This window comes from Gavia stellata, chromosome 8 (assembly GCF_030936135.1).
Source record: "Gavia stellata isolate bGavSte3 chromosome 8, bGavSte3.hap2, whole genome shotgun sequence".
Classification (NCBI taxonomy): Eukaryota; Metazoa; Chordata; class Aves; order Gaviiformes; family Gaviidae; genus Gavia; species Gavia stellata.
In genome coordinates, this window is record NC_082601.1 from 19,311,695 (window position 1) to 19,331,258 (window position 19,564).

Consider the following 19,564-nt stretch of genomic DNA (forward strand, 5'->3'; position numbering starts at 1 on the left):
GAATAAAAGTATTTTCTTTCCCAGATGACAACATGTTAATGAGCCAGAAAATTCAAAGGGCTGATGTTTCAAAGGGCAATGATGAGTCGATTTTCTCAGAGGAACTAATGAAGAAAAAGAAGGAAAGAATAAAAAGGCGGGGGGGGGGGGAGGAGGGGTTCTTCCTTATGGTCTCCTGTCTCGAATTCAAGCCTCAAAAGCCAGAAATGTCACAGAAGTCTCTGTGAAGCGCTGCATAACTCTTCCTTACTGGTTCAGGGATAGAGGAGAAAGGAGAAGTACAGAGAAGAGGAGGAAGCAGTGGAGAGTGAACTCTTATTGTAGACAGTTGTCCAATAAGAGCAGTAGATTCAGATTTAGCCATCTACGCAAGATGAGACACAGCCATATTTGCTTTACCAAAGGAAGAATTAACAAAGCCCTGATGGTATCTCCATCTAGATCTCCCTCTTCTTTAAAAGCTTGATTGTTTTCAATAATTTATGCCTTTCCCTCTTATTTCTGTCTTTTTAATAAAAAAAAGGAAAAAAGGTGCCAGCGTGGTTAATGCCACTGAAGTACCTTGCAAAGCCAACACCACGGCTTGTCCCACTCGAGTCCCGCAGTATCCTCGTAGAGATGACCTGCCCAAATGGTTTAAGCATGTTCTCAAGCTCCTGCTCATCCATTGAAAGTGGCAAATTGGAAATGTATAAGTTAGTCGGATCTTGTTCTTGTTGCTGAAAGAGAATTCAAAACAATTGTTATTGTTGTTGCTACTAGAAAGACATTTTGAATATAAAATATAACAACAACTACATATAACTACTGGTACAGATTTTTACTTCTCAGGCCCCCTTCTAAAGGCTGCTCTTCCCTAGTATTAATGACGTCCATCTTCTGTCACTGTATACAGCATTCCTGAGAAAAGCTCCCCTCCTCCTATTACTGCTGACAACGACATTTTTAAGTGGAGATAAAGGTGAATAATTGACCAGTTTATAGTCTGTATTACAACTTCATGTTTCAGATTTTTCTGAAAGAAAAAAAAGGCAAAAACAAGATAAAGGAATTAGCAGACAAGGAAATACAAGACTGGTGGAAAGAGCTAAAAAAAGCCAGATGTAAATTAAACGGAGAAAAGATTGGAATGACACTTTGAAAACAATACGGGGAAAAAGGAGACAATGCATTTAAGAGTATGTACGTTGCCAAAATATTACCACAAGAATAGGCTGATACACACAGAAGTGAGTGGGACACTGTCTTCTTCTCCCACACATGAACGTTTTTGAGTTTTCATCAAACTTTTACATTATGCATTCAGACAGCACAAAAGTCTTCCAAAAACTTTCTCTAGAAACAGACAAGATGACAAAGGCGGGCAGCCAGGAGATGAGCAATTAGGGAGGAGGCAAATGTAGTCACGTCTTTGCCATTCTCCTGACCTTAGGCTCTCTACTTTGTGTGATCTATGTACGTACAATCAAATTCCATCTTAACCAAAGAAACATTTTTGTTGAAATTGATCGTTTCCAGTGTTTGTCTACAGATTCTCCAGCTGTGGTTAGGGAGCATCTCTTGCATCCCTCTCATACTGCTAATTGCTGGCCATGCTCTGGGATGAAATACATTCTTAATCTACGCAGATTTATATGACTTGGCCTTTACAGTTGCGCAAAACCTCGATGTCGTCGTTGTGGCTCCCTGTATAGATCTAAGCCTTTGCAGGATGCATTATATTCAGTAGAACTGTTTTGACGTTAGGAATGATATGATCTGAAACAAATACAATTTTGTTGGCATAGTCCTCAGTGTATTTTCATTCTGTACAAGAGGGCTAACTGACTTACAGGGAAGTTTGAATCAAATCAGAAAACAAAAACCAAAACCACAACACTTTACTACTGGAATTAAAGCATTTATTAAAGTGATTATACCTGTATGGGTGGTGATACCTTCTTATGCAGATTAGACATCACTTTGTCCTTAAGCTGCCCTTATATTAATAACATCTCAGTACCTTTGGTAGCATATTGTATAATTTAATAATTTGCTATCCTGGATATCACCTCTCAGTTGGGGTTGGTTTTCCCTAGGACAAAAAAAGAAAAGGAGTGCGGGCTGCAGGGAGAAGGTCGCACCTTTTAGGGACAGAAATGAATTCTCACGTTCCAAAAACTAATGAAACTTAAAAATAGAGAAGCAAATTCTATGCTTATGGACCTTCACTATTTGCGTTTTCACCCCGAGTTTCACATTTAGTTAGAAAGGTCTTTCAAGTTTTCTGTAAAGGTTTCTTGAGAAACTTCAGCATCACAGGACCTATAAAAGGGAAATAAGTTCCCATTACATCCTCCTGATCTCCACACTATGCCACTGATATGATTGTGATTCCTAGCCACACTGAAATCCCACATACCGTATAAAACACAAACTTTTCCAAGTGCCCTACTATTATCCTAGTCAGTCCCTTTACAGTCCATTACAAATGCATTGGACTACCATATACATTTTTCTTTGTGTTACCTAGTGGGAATATCCCCCCTCCCAAAGTAATGCTGAATCTATACAGTACATATAGAAGTTTATAAGTTAAATTATCTTAGAATATCTGACTTCTCTTTCGTATTAGAAAAATCAGGAGAAAGAGAAGATAGGAAAAAGGATTCACTGAGAGGCCAGAGCTGACATTAATATTCATTGCTGGGCAATGTTCAACTATGAGGGAAAACCTGTGTTACAGTAGTTACATCTTTGACACACAGTTCAAAATTCCTCAGGTAGGAATGTGAGACGAAAACAGCTTTCACGTTTTTAGAATTAGTTTGTTACTTAGATTGTATTAGCCAATTTTGTTTTGCACCTTGAGGTATGTAGGCTTACTTCCTTCTTTAATGAACGCTATTAGCAAAAGCTTTACAGAAGATTTTAGCCATGGGCATTACAAAATTGCATTTGTAGCTATAGCATAATTTCCCGAAACTCCAAATAGTATTTGAAAGGAAAAAATTTGGATTTTTTACTTTTTATTATAAGCTGCAAAATATATTGCACACAAATATCCTAAAACTTCCCTAAATAACCTAAAACAGTATACAAGATGGAAAAATCAGACCTTTTGCATATTTTAATCTAATCTGCTAATGTTTTTATTCTATAATAACAGAAAGTCTGAATTATATTATAAAAATGTTCTCATTAAAAAGCCTAACAATATTTGGAAAGATAAAAAAGGCCTCGTTTTGTTCACACTAATAAAAATGTAATTTACATGCAAAAAAGAAATGCTTACATTCAGAAACACCTAATAGGGAAAGAAATTTAGTCAAGTGCAGAATGTCAGAGCAATCTGTTTTATTTGGGTAACTGGGGAGATCACACTCCCCTTCTCTCAGGCTCCTGTTCCAGCCGAGGGGGTTACCACACTTTTGCATTATACAGGTAGAGTATTCAGGATGAGACATCATGAGCTTTCCTTGCCAAAAGGGACACAAAGACCTACTATGATTCACTGTAAGACAAGATCCTCCTCCATACACACTGGGAAGCTCGATTCTTGTACCTATCTACCTAGCAGAGAAAACTTCATGCCATAAAGTCATGTAACAACGTTGTTAGAGAAGGGAATGCTCAGCTTTGAAAGAGTATTAACTTTAACGTTAACCGACACTGCAAATCCCTTAGGAATGGAGGGGGAAGAAAAGAGCATCTAAGGAAACTGTACTAAGGAAATCACTTTCTCTGAACAGAAAGCATTTTGTGATGGAAAAATTTGACTTGCAGCCCACGAAACAACCTGTATTTGTATTAGTAACTAGATTGGGTTTTGGTCAGGCGTGTGCTGAATGCGTGACTGGAAAGGACTTACTGCTGCTTTCCTGACCCTTTCTCTATGTCAGTCTATTACAGCCTGAATACTCCCAGGGATTCAGATATTTCTGCTTTCGATCCTTCGATGGGACCCACGGACGACAGTGGCAAAAGGGGAGTTTGAAGATACTTCTACATATGTCCATATCTAGAACTGGTAAAGATGGCAGAAATGGGAGAGGAAGAGCAAAAAAGCAGCCAAAAGATGAGGGTGTCACACTGAAATCCTGAAATATGAGTTGAAATTTCATTCATTTGTAACTCTCCCAGAACAAAATAGTTGAAATGCCAACAAACACATTCCACAGTGCACCAAGGCTGTATCTGCACTGCAGGTGCAAACCCACAGACGCCCTGGGGAGCAGCAGCAGTTCAACTATAAGGACAAATCATAGAAACATAGAATATCTCAAGTTGGAATGGACCCGTAAGGATCATCGAGTCCAGCTACGTCAGGATAGATTAATTTAATCCATTTCTTCAATTTGCAGGAAAAAAAAAATACTGCCATTGGTTCTCAAAAGAGCTCATTTACAATATACTAAGATAATACTGTTGGGGTAGACCTAAAGCAAGACCAAACTCTTTTTAGAGCGTATTTGGAATTTTATACAGTTTGGCAGTGGAAAAATTATATTGATGGGCAAAACACCCTCTCCTCCTGTTAATTACTTACATCACAGTGCAGCTTCTGTCATCTCCACAAGACTACTAAATCTCAAAACAGCTATCTGGGTACATTTTGGGAGATCATAAGCAACAAGTCATTTCCTTCCCCTTAGAACACGCTAGATTTCCAAGCTGACTTCCAAATGGCAACCCCAACTAGGACTCCCCATCCATCTTTATCCTGTCTTACACAAAAGGCACTGTACAAACAGATGTTTGCTTTTATACAGGGTTTTGGCATGGAAAATGGTTAAACAGTTAAAAATTCAGGAATTTAGGAGAGAGACAAACTGTTTGTGTCTCTGGCAAACAGCAGTTTAATACATTAAGTTCTGTGACTTCCTTCCTTACCAAAACCTGTCTCACTATAGTTTAATTCACGTGGTTATCACGGTTCTGTTTCAGAAGAGAGAAAGAATTCCTCTGATATCTAAGTTTCTAACTTTTATTGTTGAATTCCACAAAAAAGTGAAACTGACAAAAATATCTGCAAATATAACAATTCAGCTCAAACCTTGCCTATACACTGTAATCATTCTAAGTGCTTTCAAAGGTAGGGTTTTTTCCTGTGCTTAAAATCCATGAAATCATATAAGCTGCCTTCACCTTAGAAATCTTAAATCTCCTTAAATTATTTGTACCATTTTACGGGAATGATCAAAAAGAATTACTAAAGTCAGTGGAAAGCTTCCTACTTTAGGGTAGCAAGTTAACATTAAAATATAAACCACTGATTTTTTTTTTTTTTTTAATTCTACTCAAATTAGGAAAACTGCTTAATTTGAGAGTCTTCATATCTCATGCAGGGTCTCCTCGGTTAACAGAACCTTCAGCAGGTCCTGAAAGACACTGAAAGTGCTCAATATTTGCAGATTATAGTCAATGTCAGTGAATTTGTGGGGTAGTCTAAGTATCCATATTACCAAGCAAACTAGGAAGTCTTATTTTTAGCAGTTCACATCAGCAAGTTTCTATCAGTCTTTTCTCACCAAACACCTTTAGTCACGTCTCTAGAACTTCTCTAGCAGAACACAGTAATACAAAGATGCAGAACAGTGCTCTTGCAGATTAATGCATTTCTTATTCCTAAAAAGCACTTACAGCACTAACTTAATAAGCTGACTACAAGATACAGTATTTCTCATAAAAGGGATAGGAATAATCAACTGCTAATGCTCATTTCTGTAGAAAAGTGGTGATCAGGAGTCCTACATAATGCGAAATGCTCTACCATCATCTGAAAGAAATTAACAAAAACCTCCCTGTGCGTGTGGAACTGTTCCTAAATTGCAAGCAAGAAACTTGGCAACATGATAAGACATCTGTTTTCTCTTGCTCTGTGTAAGGTCAGAGCAAACAGATAGCCATTCAGGAACATGTGACTAGGCACTGCTCACAGCATGGAAGATCCTCTGGCTGATAGGGAAGGGATTAAATGCTTGTCTGCCTTCGTATAGAAACTACTTTAAAATTTACAATTGGCCTGTGCCTCGCTGAAGTATGTCTGGTTTAGCCACAGTTTTAATACTGTCTGACCACAGACTGTTAACAAGACAATTCAGTGGCAAAATCACTACCATAATCTTCACTTGTTCTCCAGAATTGCATAAACACTACATATGATTAATAAGCTAAACATTTTACTTCATTTTCACATCCGTATTACAAAGAGGAATAAGAACGGTATTAAATGGAATTTTTAACTACAATAAGCATTGTGTTCAAGTTTGCAATCAGACTATCACTGCAATCATGCATTCCCTTTTTATTCCTTGGCATTCTTGCTTTCCCTTTGCTAGAAGGGCACCAAGATGCTCCCTGGGAGTTCTGCATGCTGCTCATGGATGCCACCATTTTCGACAGAAAGCTGAGTAAGCCCACCACGATTCATAACAGGGCACTGGACCCTTGTCTGAACAAGCCGCAGCACTACTTAGCAACTGAGATAAGACTTTTGTGGGTTGAAGCTGTGTACTGAAGGGAAGTGGTTGTTAACCGTCTTATTTAATGCAAATGCAATTCCTGAAATGATGGTCATTTAGCCCCCGGGTAAGCAAAATTTGGCTTACCTTCAATTGATTTTATAATGACTTTTAAGAACTTTTACAAATAAAATGAGGAAAATCGACTACATTTACTTAAAATAGTCTATTACAGTAGGATTTAATACTACTGCCTACAGAAAGTACTACAAATTAGATAAAAAGAAAAGTTTTCTTACAAGACAGTTGCTAAAAACTGCTGTAGAAATCTCCTTGAGTTAGTTCCTGTTTGCCTGTCATCTGTTCTTTAGCATTCAGAAGCCCAGATGCAGAACAAAAAAAATTGCAATATGCCTACCTTCTCTAGTTAGATTAAGTGCACTAGCTACCATGGTAACCTAAACTTATTTTCTTACTTTACTCTGTAGGAATGAAAACTGATTTAATTCTCCAGAAGGTTGCCACAGTGAAGACAAGTACAAAAAGCAACACATTATTAAAAGTCATAAAAGTTAGCTGTTTCTCATTTTTGCTAGCTCAAAACCATGTTCTTCATCAGCGACATAAAGGAAGACTGCCTTTAATACATTATGTCTAATAGCTGTGGAAAAGCCTGGATTTCTGTTACAGAGATGAGGACAAGTGGCTAAGCAGCCTTTCCCACCCAAAAACCCCATACCTGCTGTGCAGTTCACACTTTATATAGTGTGGCAGTTCATCTTTTCCAAATATGCTTGGAAAAAAGTCACCTAAAGTAACTTTAGAATATAAAAAAATGCTCCTACATTGAAATTAATTGGGAAGAAAGAGAAAGCTACCAGCACGTGGGGAGTGCTTCACAGTTCTGCCTTTATAACTGTTAGTAAAAAATACAAAGATTACAAATTCATGCTGTCCCTGGGTTCTGGAGGATCAACGTGAACGCACACAATGGGCTAATATTTTTCACAAACTAAAAACCACCCCCACATAATAAGCTTCAGAGAATTTGGTCTGTTGTTTTGAGGGCCAATAGACCACTTCAGACAACAGAAATTCTATCTTAAGAATGGTGGAAGAGTCGGTATATGATGGTACAACATAGTTTGCATTGTTATCACAGGCATCCTGCTGACACAATTTGAATAAGAAACAATTCTGAAGATAGCCCTAATTCTTTGCACAAGCCTAAAATATCTGATAATATTTAGTGATTTGTTAATGTGAGAGCTAATACAATATAAGCAGGAGCACACTGAATTGTGTCAGTGGAAGTGAAGCTTTTAAGGAGGAGGAAATTATAATATTATGACTCTGAAGCCCTAAGTCCTAAAAATGTGCAACTGTGGGGAAATCTTTGAATGGATAAACAATGAGTCTTCCCAAAAAACTGCACATTAGTACATGGAACAGCATTCTTTGGCTCAAATTAACGAGTTTCATTAACCACAGAAATCTTCTATGTCCATGGACTACTTTCATGGGTTCTATTATAAGAAGCATACGTTTACTAAAGGTAAGTTGGTGCTTCCGTAGGAAAAAAAAATTAGAAAAACACAAACTGGAAAAGATTGACTATCACTTGTTTAAGTTATAAATGATCTTGACAATCTTATAGCAAAGTTGTACACACAGAAGAACTAACAATCCCATGAACAGAGAGAGAATAGAGGAGATATGAAGGAAGTCAAGGTCTTCAACAACAAAGTCTGGAGGATCAGGCTTGTTGAGTCTATAGCAATTGTGTTGGACTCGGATGGTTATATCATTTTAAAGGGAGGACACTACACTAATTTTAAGGACATATTGCTGAAATACAATTGAGAGAACACTGGAATGTATGTGAATCCTTGTCATGCTCAAAGTACATTACAAGCTCTTTGCAAAAAGTGGTAACTCCATACAAAGAACAGTTTTAGTAGATGTAAGCCTTCTACTATATTATCTCAGGAATCTCTTAGTCTACCATGAGCTAGACAATATGGCTATACAAATACCACTGCCACACCAGGAAGAGAGTTGTTTAGCACTTGATGGACTGAGCTGCCACAGCCAGACTGGCATGCTAGCTGGCTTGTGTATCTCTACATTGCTGTCAGTACAATAGAGATATTCTCTAGCTGACTTTATCTGGGCTGCAAACACAATCATTCTCCTCCTGGCTTAAGTTTGCTAGATAGAAAGATGAGAAGAACTGTGGTTTTTATTAACCATTCTTATTCAGTAGTTCTTTTTTACCTTTTATATTTAAACATTAGTTTACATCCAGAAGAATAAGAATTAAATTCAGCTTTCCACTTAAAAGTGCCACTTTTCCAATCATCTGAAACACAGTTACTTCAGTAACTACAGTTGAACTTAGTTGAATACCATTTGATGAGACAGAACTTTGTCTGACTCAAATGCCTTATGTTAAGTTCAAGGCCAAAAACCTATGAGGATTTAGGTGACTCATACCTCCAGAGCATTTAGACCTCACCATCTCTAAAACATTCCTTACAGATTCTCAGTGTTTTAAATCTCGGTTCAAAATGCCAATATAGAGTAGATTTTCTGTGTGCATCTCTCTTCCTATACAAAGTCATTTGCTATCTGCTCTGAACAGCGTAGAAACCTACAGTTATCTCACTGATTTTTACCTGTGGGGTGGGGGGAAGAGAAGAGAGACGTTTCTCAGAAATTCACCCTGACAGCAACCGTAACAACTTTTCCAACAAAAGAAAATGGACAGAGCTTTTCAATACTACTACTAATCTTACCTAAGAATGCACTGCTCTGCAAAATCAGAGCTTTTGAACTTATTAGTATTGGTTTATTATCGAAGCACTTCTCCAGGAGCAAGGACAATAAACTAATTACAATAAAGAAATTTCAAGAAATTAAAATGAATTAAAATGAGACACTCAGCCAGTTACTAACTAGCTTAGAAATAACAGTACTCTCGCAAGACACGTATCTGCTCTTTCTGTACCTTATCTCTAGAGTAAGAGATAAGCTATTGGTTTTGTACTAGGTCCTGAAACAAGCCAGCTACTACTGCAGCTAACATAATCTCCTGATCCCTTTCCACAGCCACTTGTACACACTGAAAAAGTTGACTGGCAAGAGTAAATGCTGGCAATACTCAGCGTGAAGAGAGGAGAGGGGCAATAGCCCATTACCTCTATTTTAAATTTCCATCCAAAAGCTACTCCCATCCCCTGGCAATGCAGTATCATCTTACGTAAGCCCTTAGGAGCATTATCTGACCAACAGGAATCGTTGGAGGCATTTCCGTTACAGCAGTGACTGGAAGATACTGTTATCCAGCACAGAGAAAAAAACCTCCCAAGCTGCTTCATCTTAGTCAAGCGTTCCCAACCGAGATCTCGGAAAGAGCAGAATAACTGCAGACATAGCGTTTCTTGAGCCATGGTCTGACACTCGGTTCCTTCGCCGACACTGTCATCACGACGTCTCCCAAGACACGGCCACTTCTCCCCCTGAAGAGATTTGGCAGGATGTGGCCTGAAGCCGTGTCTTGGGCCCCAGGCCTTCCCGGTCTGCTCAACAATAGCCGAAAGGATGAGACTATATTTTTCTGGAGTCAGGTCAACTTGGAAGCAGATCGCTGAGTACAGCGTGATCTTACCCCATGGACAGGAAAAGCTCACAAAGTTATATATCTACAAACAAAACAACAAAGGTTTTCATACATATAATCTGAACCACTTCTACTAAACTAGGATTTGTAGATGATCTTGCTGACATGAGTAATTCTTAATTCACCAACATATAGCTACAGCAGGACACTGCAAAAAGGGGTTTACGGCAGCCAGAGTCAGGACAAGGCTTCGGCAGTAACATTTTCCTTCCCCTTCAGCTGCTGCGAGTCAGGGACTACCACCACATCCGGGAGGAAGGCGAAAATACTGAGGAGCCGTGCTGCTGGCTGACAGCCTGGGCACAGCATAGTCACACCACCTTCCCACGGACAAATCCCGCCAACAGACATCGATTTCTCTTTGGATCTGAAGCAGTCGTAGTGGTCAGTGAGGACAATCCATCGGCCAGACAGCCGAGAAACTGTCCTCCAAATCTTTCTCTGTGACATTCAGGCTAAAGCCTGAAGAGTTGCAGTGCAAGAAGACACTTCATGGCACAAGGTGGTAACATGCAAAAGGATAAAATATTAAATACACAAACACAAGTAAACTTCTATAGTGTCTTGCATGTGAAGAGTCTGATTTGCTAATCTTGCCAAAACAACTGTAAGTGACTGGCAATTCCCAGTTTACAGCATCCAAGTGGAGATAGGATTTTTTCAGACAAAAGGAGAGCAGCACTGCCCAGAAAAAAAAAATCCAATGGCTCAAAATAGACAAGGATCAAAGCACTCAAACTCTTAGTCACTTGTGAGTGTTTGTTGTGGTACTGTTTATTGGGTTGGTTTTAGGGTTGGTTTTTTTAATAATTCAAAACCTCTTTCCATGTTAAGAAGCAGAACAACAAGTTTCACTGGAACGCAAACTTTGTAGTTATAGATTTCCCACAGGTCACCAGGCCTGACACAGTGTCAGAAAAATCAAGCAAAACTGTCAGGTATTTTTTCATTAATGCTAACAGAAAGAAATATTAGCAATATTGCAACTAATTGTCAGGGGAAATGAGTCAGAAAAAATATACTATGGGAAAAATTAAGAAACTATTCATTAGATTACTATAGTGAATTATTAGAGCTTCTAAATCTACTCAGGACGACAATTAAATTGGACATCAAAATTCATTAGCAAAACGAATTTACATAACTTCGCATTCTCTTTTCTCCCCTCCTACCTAGATATCATATCCATAAGATGGCAGGCAGAAGCTTTGAAAAATCTGGTGTATATTTTAAAGTGATTACCTAAAAACTAAAGATTAAAAGGTCTTTATTAAGCATACAAAAAACCTTATTAAAAAAAACAAAAAGGCCCACAAACAAAAAACACAAGTGTTTTCCAGTTAGCATGTATATTTGTGTCATGGCTGTAATGAAACATGTCTTAAGTATGAAACATATGGTTTCCATTTTGTTGCCCTGGAATCCATCCAAAGACATTTTATGTTGTTAGCTTAACTGTTCTCCTCAGCTGAGAAGCTGTGGAAAATATCTCATCTGAAAAAAATCTGTACCTAATGGATAACTATAAAAGATTTGGTAGTTCTGCGGCAGACTACTTTATTTAAAAAAGCCTCCAAGATTACTATTTAATTACTGGATTTTTTTTTTTTATTAGAATGTAATTTTCAAACTCAAAAAAATTTGCTTTAAGAGGTACCACAAATTATATGAACAGATTATGTTGGTAATATTTTCTTTCTATAATAAATTTGTAGTGGTGTTTATGGCACTCTGTTAGAACCAGGCCATCTGACCTAACAAGAATGCATGACAAAATCATTACTAATTTATCATCTCCCTGATTTTATAGATTTGAGAAACTTATCTTATGCTGAAAGAGCACTGCTCTGAAGATCACTTTTGGCTAATAACCTGATTCAGAGGCAAGGATCAGTAAAAACGAAAGAAAAAGAAGAAAGATTCTATTTCTTTCTTTTTAATAATGCTTGGGTTTGCCCCAATGCAGAAATAGGTTGTCAAAGAGTTGGCTAAGAATTTCAAGACATCTGTCATGAACGCCTAGATTTAAATTTTCCTTACGTTAACAGAAAATATACTAGAAAGGCTGAAGACAAAGTCGCAAGGTTAAATTTTGCCATGATGTGCTTAAAAACTCATCCCCAAATTGCAAAGCTGCTAACCTTAGTAACAACAAGCAGACAATGTATAAAACCTTTCATACCTTTGTGCTGTAAACTATTTCAGCTATTGACTTGTTCCAGGAATTAACAAGTTGTATTTAAACCGTTAAGCCCGCTGTAGTTCTTACAATTTATTGCTAATCTTTCTTCTGCCAATGGAAAAACAGTATCATGAATAAATTGATAAATCCAACCAGATGAGTTTGGAGACTTTACCATACTGTGTTTACTTCATTAGTTGAGGTGATCTGGGATATGGCAGTTGAAAACCCCCATTTTGTTACCTTAATATATCATGCGGCTTGAGGGCTGTGCTCTCTGTAAAAGGCCTGCAACTTGAAAATTCACATTGCCGACGCTCTGCTAATGTACAAGCTGGTTCATCTTCACAACCCATTGCAAGAATTAGCCGGTTATTTTAACTCACCTTTGCCATCTGTGCTTGGACTCCACTAGCCTTTAAAGCAGAAACTGCCTTCTGAGCAGCTGCCGGGCTGTCAAAGTCAACAAAACCATAACCTGCAATATAAAACATATTTCATTAAAGAGACAGCAACCAGCTTATAATCAAACAGTTCATATGCTACTAGCACAGTTATTTAATACAATTTTCTTGGTGGTGAAGAGGGCCAATTTGAACTCCAAAGTTCTTCATGTAGTCCCACAAAAACAATCTACCGAAGTCCTTCAGCCTTGAACTGGTGGGGATGTACCCTAGTGGAACAAATCAGTTTCCATGCTCACGCATTATCAGGATTTTGCCCAAATCGTTAACTAGTAGTATGGTGGTTTGCTTTGTGTTATCTGGTATGTATCTTCTAAGAGCAAATGTGACATCATCAGCTTATTTCATAGAGATCACCGAGTAAAGCACAATCTGTTAATGTTTCTAAACTAAATTCTTAGTCCAGTTTGAATAAGTGACCAATAAGCCTCCAAGTTGGACATCACTTACTCAAAACAGGGAGAGGAATTTCATTTAAAAGATTCATCTCTACTGCATCATAACCCAATTTTTGGTGAATTAGTTACTTCATTGTATATTCATAAAAGACAATTAAATTTAAAAATTGAGTGAAAACTCAGCCTCAGTGGAATCAAGTGAATTTTTCCCAGTGTTATTATTGAAACCAGAATGTAAAAAATTGTCCTGAAAGCATTTTCTATGCCATATAATGCAATCTTTAAATGTTAAAGTAAACCCACAGTTAATTGCAACAATTTCCATATATTTGCAATAACTTCTTTTCTTATTCTGAACAACAATGTACAGCTAATGGATTCCACGACATCTGAACAACAATATATCTTGGCCTTTACAGACACTGACCTTACAGGCTGGGATATCTAATGCAACCTGGGAGTTGGATGCTCAAGTGTCACCAAAAGGCAGTCAGAGTTTGGAAAGCTACTTCCCCTAGATGTTACTGCAAACCTCATTCTGCATTTTTCAACCCCCCTTCCTTCCCACCAGTGAACAGTCTCAAATATTAAAGAAATCCCTCTCCAATGTCAAGTTGGGTTAAAAGAAAACAAACAAACAAACAAAACAATTTAAAAAAAGCTCTAGAGGAGTAGAAAATGGAATTATTTCTTCAGAAGGTAATGGTATTCTTTTACAGTATGTCTATACTGAGAAAAAAGGTTGTGTAAAGATATAACTGAACCAGCTTTAAAGTCCTTAACTTGGGAAAAACAACTTGAGCAGCCTTGTACATCAGCACAAGCTTATTTAACCTGCCAAGAAGTTGAAGAAAGCAGCATATTGTTCTGTGTAACATGTGGTGTTGTGGACTGTTAAATCTTGACATGAAACAGAGTGAGTTAGCTCATATCAAGTTTTGTGCTGCCAAGGCAAAACTAGCTTTCCATAGCCAAAACTAGCTTTCCATACCCATGACAGCCCAGGTTATCAACACCACCGCACTGCAGGGTGCAATACAGATGAAGTTACATGCTGATACCAAGCATGCCATCAAAGCCGGCTTTGCCATCTTCTAGATGATACATAAACTCAATTACTTGTTGCTCCAGTTACTTTAAATCCCATGGGGTGTTTTTTGGCAAGAGCCAGACACGCTGTCAATCTTTTGGTTAAATTCCAGTTAGGTATCTGCATTCTGCCTACTTATGCTCCTACTGCAATTTCAATGACATGCAGTGAGCTTCCCTGCAGCCTTAACTTACTGTATATTGTTACAACAGACTCTTAGTTACCACTTTTCACTAGTGAGATTTAAGATCTCTATTGGAAAAGTCAGCTTAAATCTCTTAAAACATTAATGTGAGAATTTCTGTATCACTGACAGAGCTACTGAAGTCTTCAGGAACTGGGGGAATGGACAGAATAAATCAATTAAGTGCTGTCGCAGGTATTAATGAATTAAAATAATTGAAAAGGGCATCTGCTCTTTCCTAGTCACAATATATGCAGATGACATCTGCATACAAGCTGGCAAAAAAGATTTCTAGAAATTTCTGTTTCTGAACTGTCAGCACCCCCTTAATTGCTTAAGATGGGGAGCTAAGAAGCTATGCCCCTGCACTGCTTCCAAGTTCTGCACAAAAACTGCATCTCAATTCATGATGAACTCTCCTCTCCTGCCTCTGCCTATCAGCTTTATGCTCATTCATGATCTTTACGCTTATTAAAATTGCTAAACCAGCGACTTAATTCTTCACTTTGCTTAGAAATTATCCTCTTAATTGCAAAAAAGAAAGTCTGAAATCTGATATTTCAGTGTCTGCTACCACACCTTCTCCCACCATGCACGTTCCTGGGATATGATCTCACTGTAATTGCACGAGTGATGAAAATCAGTGAACTGCTGTATCCAGCTTATCTAAAGGACTTCTAATATTTTTTTCCAGCTGCAATTACTTTGGTGAAAACAAACCCTCTCTTTGCTCCCAATACATTCAGTTGCATATAACAAAACACAATTAGAGGACTGGAACATGTAATTAAGTGCTGCTTTAAACTACTCTAATCAATGGAGCTCATTTCCACAATATATAATTTTTTCAGATGCTTAGTACAGTTGAATGGTCTTCTGTAAGCTTCCCTAGTTTCTCCGGGCAAAAGGGGAAAAGCTGCTTTTAACTCCATTTTTGTTTTTAAAATAGAGGCGAACAGCCAGCCACCACTGTGCATGTCAGCTTCACTCCGGCTTGGCTGTACCACTGACATAGGCTGTCTGCCAGCTCCACTGGAAACAAATCTATTCAATACACTGACTATGGGCAAGAATAAGACTAGTTCAGGAATAAGAATGGCAAAAAAAAAGTTGAAAGCACTTGAAATCCAACATTAGTGTATTTTATAGAATCAGTTAGGACTTTCAGATTAACGTAATATAAAGGCAAACATACATACCTTTGCATTTGTTTGTTGTCTTATCCAAAATAGCCTTCGTGGATACAATTTTCCCATACCTAAAATGCATTATACATATGTAAGGAAAATGAGAAAAAACATCCTATTACAACAGATACCCAATTCACATTATTTTATACCCTATTACCCCTTACTTTTAACAAAATGGAATAATATATAGACTATATAATTGTACAATGAAAGCTCATACGTAGATAGAAGTGACAAAAAAGGTCAACAATTTCAAGCATGATCTTATTCTGTTCTCCCTATGTTCTCAGTAGCACAGCAGAATCACAAAACAAGCCAGACAAAAAGTGCTTTAAAAAAAAAAAAGTAAAAAACTTCGCTATCTCTCCCACACACACAGGAAAAGATTAAAAATTCTGTTCTGGAAGGTGACAAGTCCAAGTCAGATTTATGAAAGCTGATCAGCAAAGATGGTAAAAAATTTCTGTATTTTTAAAATGGAAAATTGAAATGTAAACAATTTCAACTAAAACCAAAACATCCCTCAGGAAAGTTTCGATTTTCTTTTTTTTACAAGAAAAACACACTCGTTGCCTGTTCCTCAGCTTCTCAGTACCTGGGTAGTCCAACGGTGAGCACCCAGAGATCTAAGAGCAATTAAGCTTGGGAAACAGGCGGACAGCAATCCCAGCTACAGGAACGATTGCCATTTTTGAAGTGCTCTGCAAAGTTTATCAGTATTAGGTTTTTTGATCAAATTTAAAGTAGAAGTTGTCGCTGCTGGTGAAAACTTGCCATTTTCCTTGGAAGTCAAATCCCAGTTCCAATTTAAAAAAAGCAACTCCCTTGGCCTTCAGCAGCAGCAGAATCGGAAACAGAGCACAGGTTTCCCAAGTTCCGTACCACAACTCCTTTGTTTGCTTGTGAACTACATTTGATACAGTGCTGCGAGTATATAAAAGAGAAACAATGCAATGTGAGTTTGTTTTCACATGAGAATATAATGTAACTTATTACATTAACAGGTATACCTAAGCACTGTGTGCTAAGAGGTTCTTTATCATGTACAAGAACCCAAAATGAACTGAAAAATATGACAAATGTTATCAGCACAATAAAGTGGAATTTGGGGAAGAATGAAGTTTTGCCAGTTCACTTGCTAAATATCACTTCAACAGAGTGAGTATCATTTCAAAAATATATTATTTCAAAAGACAACTGACTCAATTTCTGCAGTGGCTGTATTAGTCTTAGGAGTTCTTCAAAATATATAAGGAGACTAATAAATACAGTTAAGCTTAGTTAGTTAAGAGTACTCAAGTAATTGTTCACTTGCAAAGTTATTCAAGGATGAAGCCTATTTACAAAGTACTTTCCCCCTAAAGAACATTTAAATACATGTTTCAGTGTAGTTATCACTCTTTGCGACCAGTTTCAAGCACCTTCTGTTTATTTAATGAATTATTGTGTGGCTTCAAATAGTTGCAAGGGGGTAAACTTGGGACACCAGCCACTAGGTGTTGGCTTCCTTATTGTATATGAAACTGTGAGCATCTGCACTGACATAAAATAGAACTATCCATCTATAGCCTAAAAATTGACAAGTGTCAATGAAAATCAGTGCATACCTAAATATATTATGCTAGAAGTGTAATAAAGCAATAGAAATTGTGCGTAATACCTGGAGCAGGTACTTCCTTATTAGTGCCACTTATTTTCCAAATATGTCATTCCATTTAGAAAGCTCTACACCTCATAAGTCCAAACTTTTGAAGCTTTCTCCAGAATTTTTCAGAGTGCAAAGTAAACATACATGTCATAAATGAGAGAGGCAAACTGTTCAGGGACAGTGCTCTTCAAGATCCACTGAACTCTTGTGTCCCAAGTCGCTTGCACCCAGCATTATATTTGCTGGCCAGCATTCTCCATACCCCATCAGCTTCCCTAAGCTTCTTAAAGTGAAGCACTACATAACCTTTCGTGGGAAAAAATCCCTGAAGAATGATCTTGTCCCTGCTACTGTTTCAGCTCGTGAAAGTGTAGAAAGTGGATACGGTCAAAAACTACAGCACTGGGTATCTATGTAAACAAAGTAACTGCAACTCTCAGCCAGTTTGGTCACGGAAGGGGGTCAGGGGCTGGCTGTGGACTGCACTGGCCCACAGATGCTGATGCACACCAGTCGGTAAACATGTGCCTGTATGTCTGTTCTTTACAACCACTTCATGGACCATCTTCCAACATGCAAGACCACTAGTGAATTAAATCACTGTCCTAGATAGCACGGCTCCTGCAAAGAACCAGCTGCCATGGAAGACTGCCAAGAAGTTTCAGCAGTGTGAATCTCGGAACGATTCGGAGAACCAGTATAACAATAGCAGCTATCACCAGGATTTCTCCTACGATTTTCCCTGTGAATACTCCTCCCAAGTGCTAGCTCTCCACTCACGCCATGAAGCACAGAAACGCAGTTTACCCCACTTCAGCCTGGGCAGAGGGATACATCCCCTCCTTGCTCCCACCATGTGGTCTGATATCAGGGGAACTTACTCCTTGCAGTTCCTCATAAGTGCTTCCTTCAAATGATGACCGTCATGAAGATCTACTTCCTTCCTCCTCAATTCTGCAGTCCTAATACTGCTGTTAACACAGGCTCCTGCATTCAATTGCTCATTTTGTTAGATGCAACTGCAATCGAAACCCACCAGAAATCAATGAGCTATAAAACCCATCAAAGTTTTTTATATTCCAAAGATGCTTGTGATGTTAGGTCTTGCCTGAAGATCATCATTCCTCCCAAAGCTCACGCGATATATCTAGTTGTCTTAGGCACCCTGCTGAGGCTACTCTTCTGCTCCAAAGCCTTACTTACATGCTTGGTGAGACTTGCTACCTAAGGCAGAGCACATCTCTCATGGTTGGCAGAATCACTTCTATAATATTTGGTGATTGCTCATTCCCCTCTCCTCTGAAGCATTTTTTTAAAGATATGCTTCCTTTTAAATTAAGTGCTGCTCTTGAGAAATAACTGCTAATCTGGCTGGTGACAAGCAACTAAGTATTCCTAACTAATTAGGATATTTTTCTCCCAAAAATAACATCAAATTAATGTTCAGCAGCAATGAAGATGGGGTTTTTTGTTTGGTTTTTTTGTTGGTTGGGGTTTTTTTGAGTGCTATTAACACATTCTCTCTTTAGTCTGAATTATCTTTGGAGATGGAAAAATGTTTTCAGCTTTGCATCTCTCTTCTATACAGCTCTTGTACCAACGTCAACTAACGTATTAAGGAAGAGAGGGCTTGGATAAGACGCAGGTAAATAATTGCCAGGGTGCATTGGTTATGGGATTAAAAGGGGTATGCTCAGTAACAGTGTACAAGCTATCGTTATAGTACAGAACACCGATACAAATGTATATTTGGATACCAGATAAAGAAGAAACTTGTTTTTGAACAAGTTAGGAAGATAAGCTGTACTGCTACTTAATAGGACAATGCTTACCGCTTACCGCTGCCCATTACACACTCTTTGCGCAGGAATGAAAGGGTAACCCCACCTAGTCAGCTGCCCTAAGAAGATCTACTGCCAGGCAACGTGAATGTCAAAACACAGCACTATACCTTTGTCTTAGATACTTTTGAAGTGGAAGGCTTGAAGCAAAGCATCAACATACACTTTTTAAAAATCACATTGTTCAGCAAAACAGTCAAACCCAGTGCAAATAATCACACTGACAGATCTGTTACAAATAGCTAGAAATACTTTTGGCATTTAAAACATCTCTGAAGCCTAATTTTCGTGACCTCCATGATGATGAAAGAAAAGGGTCCTTAGAAAACTAAGTACATGGATCAAACCGAACCATTGTTTATTTTTCTCCCTTTGTACATCTGCTAGTATAATGAATATACTTGCAAATGTGAGGGCGATAAGATGCCATCATGAGCATAAC

General features: G+C 38.1%; 1 protein-coding gene across 1 annotated transcript in view; it reads right to left on the reverse strand.

Moving 5' to 3' along the window:
• RBMS1 (RNA binding motif single stranded interacting protein 1) overlaps positions 1 to 19,564 on the reverse strand; it is a 148,290-nt gene that overhangs the window by 25,789 nt on the left and 102,937 nt on the right. The window contains exons 3-5 of the mRNA XM_059820219.1: positions 15,643 to 15,701; positions 12,694 to 12,785; positions 562 to 719 (exon numbers count right to left, since the gene is read on the reverse strand). Coding sequence (XP_059676202.1) covers positions 562 to 719; positions 12,694 to 12,785; positions 15,643 to 15,701 — 309 coding nt within the window. The remainder of the gene's footprint in view (positions 1 to 561; positions 720 to 12,693; positions 12,786 to 15,642; positions 15,702 to 19,564) is intronic.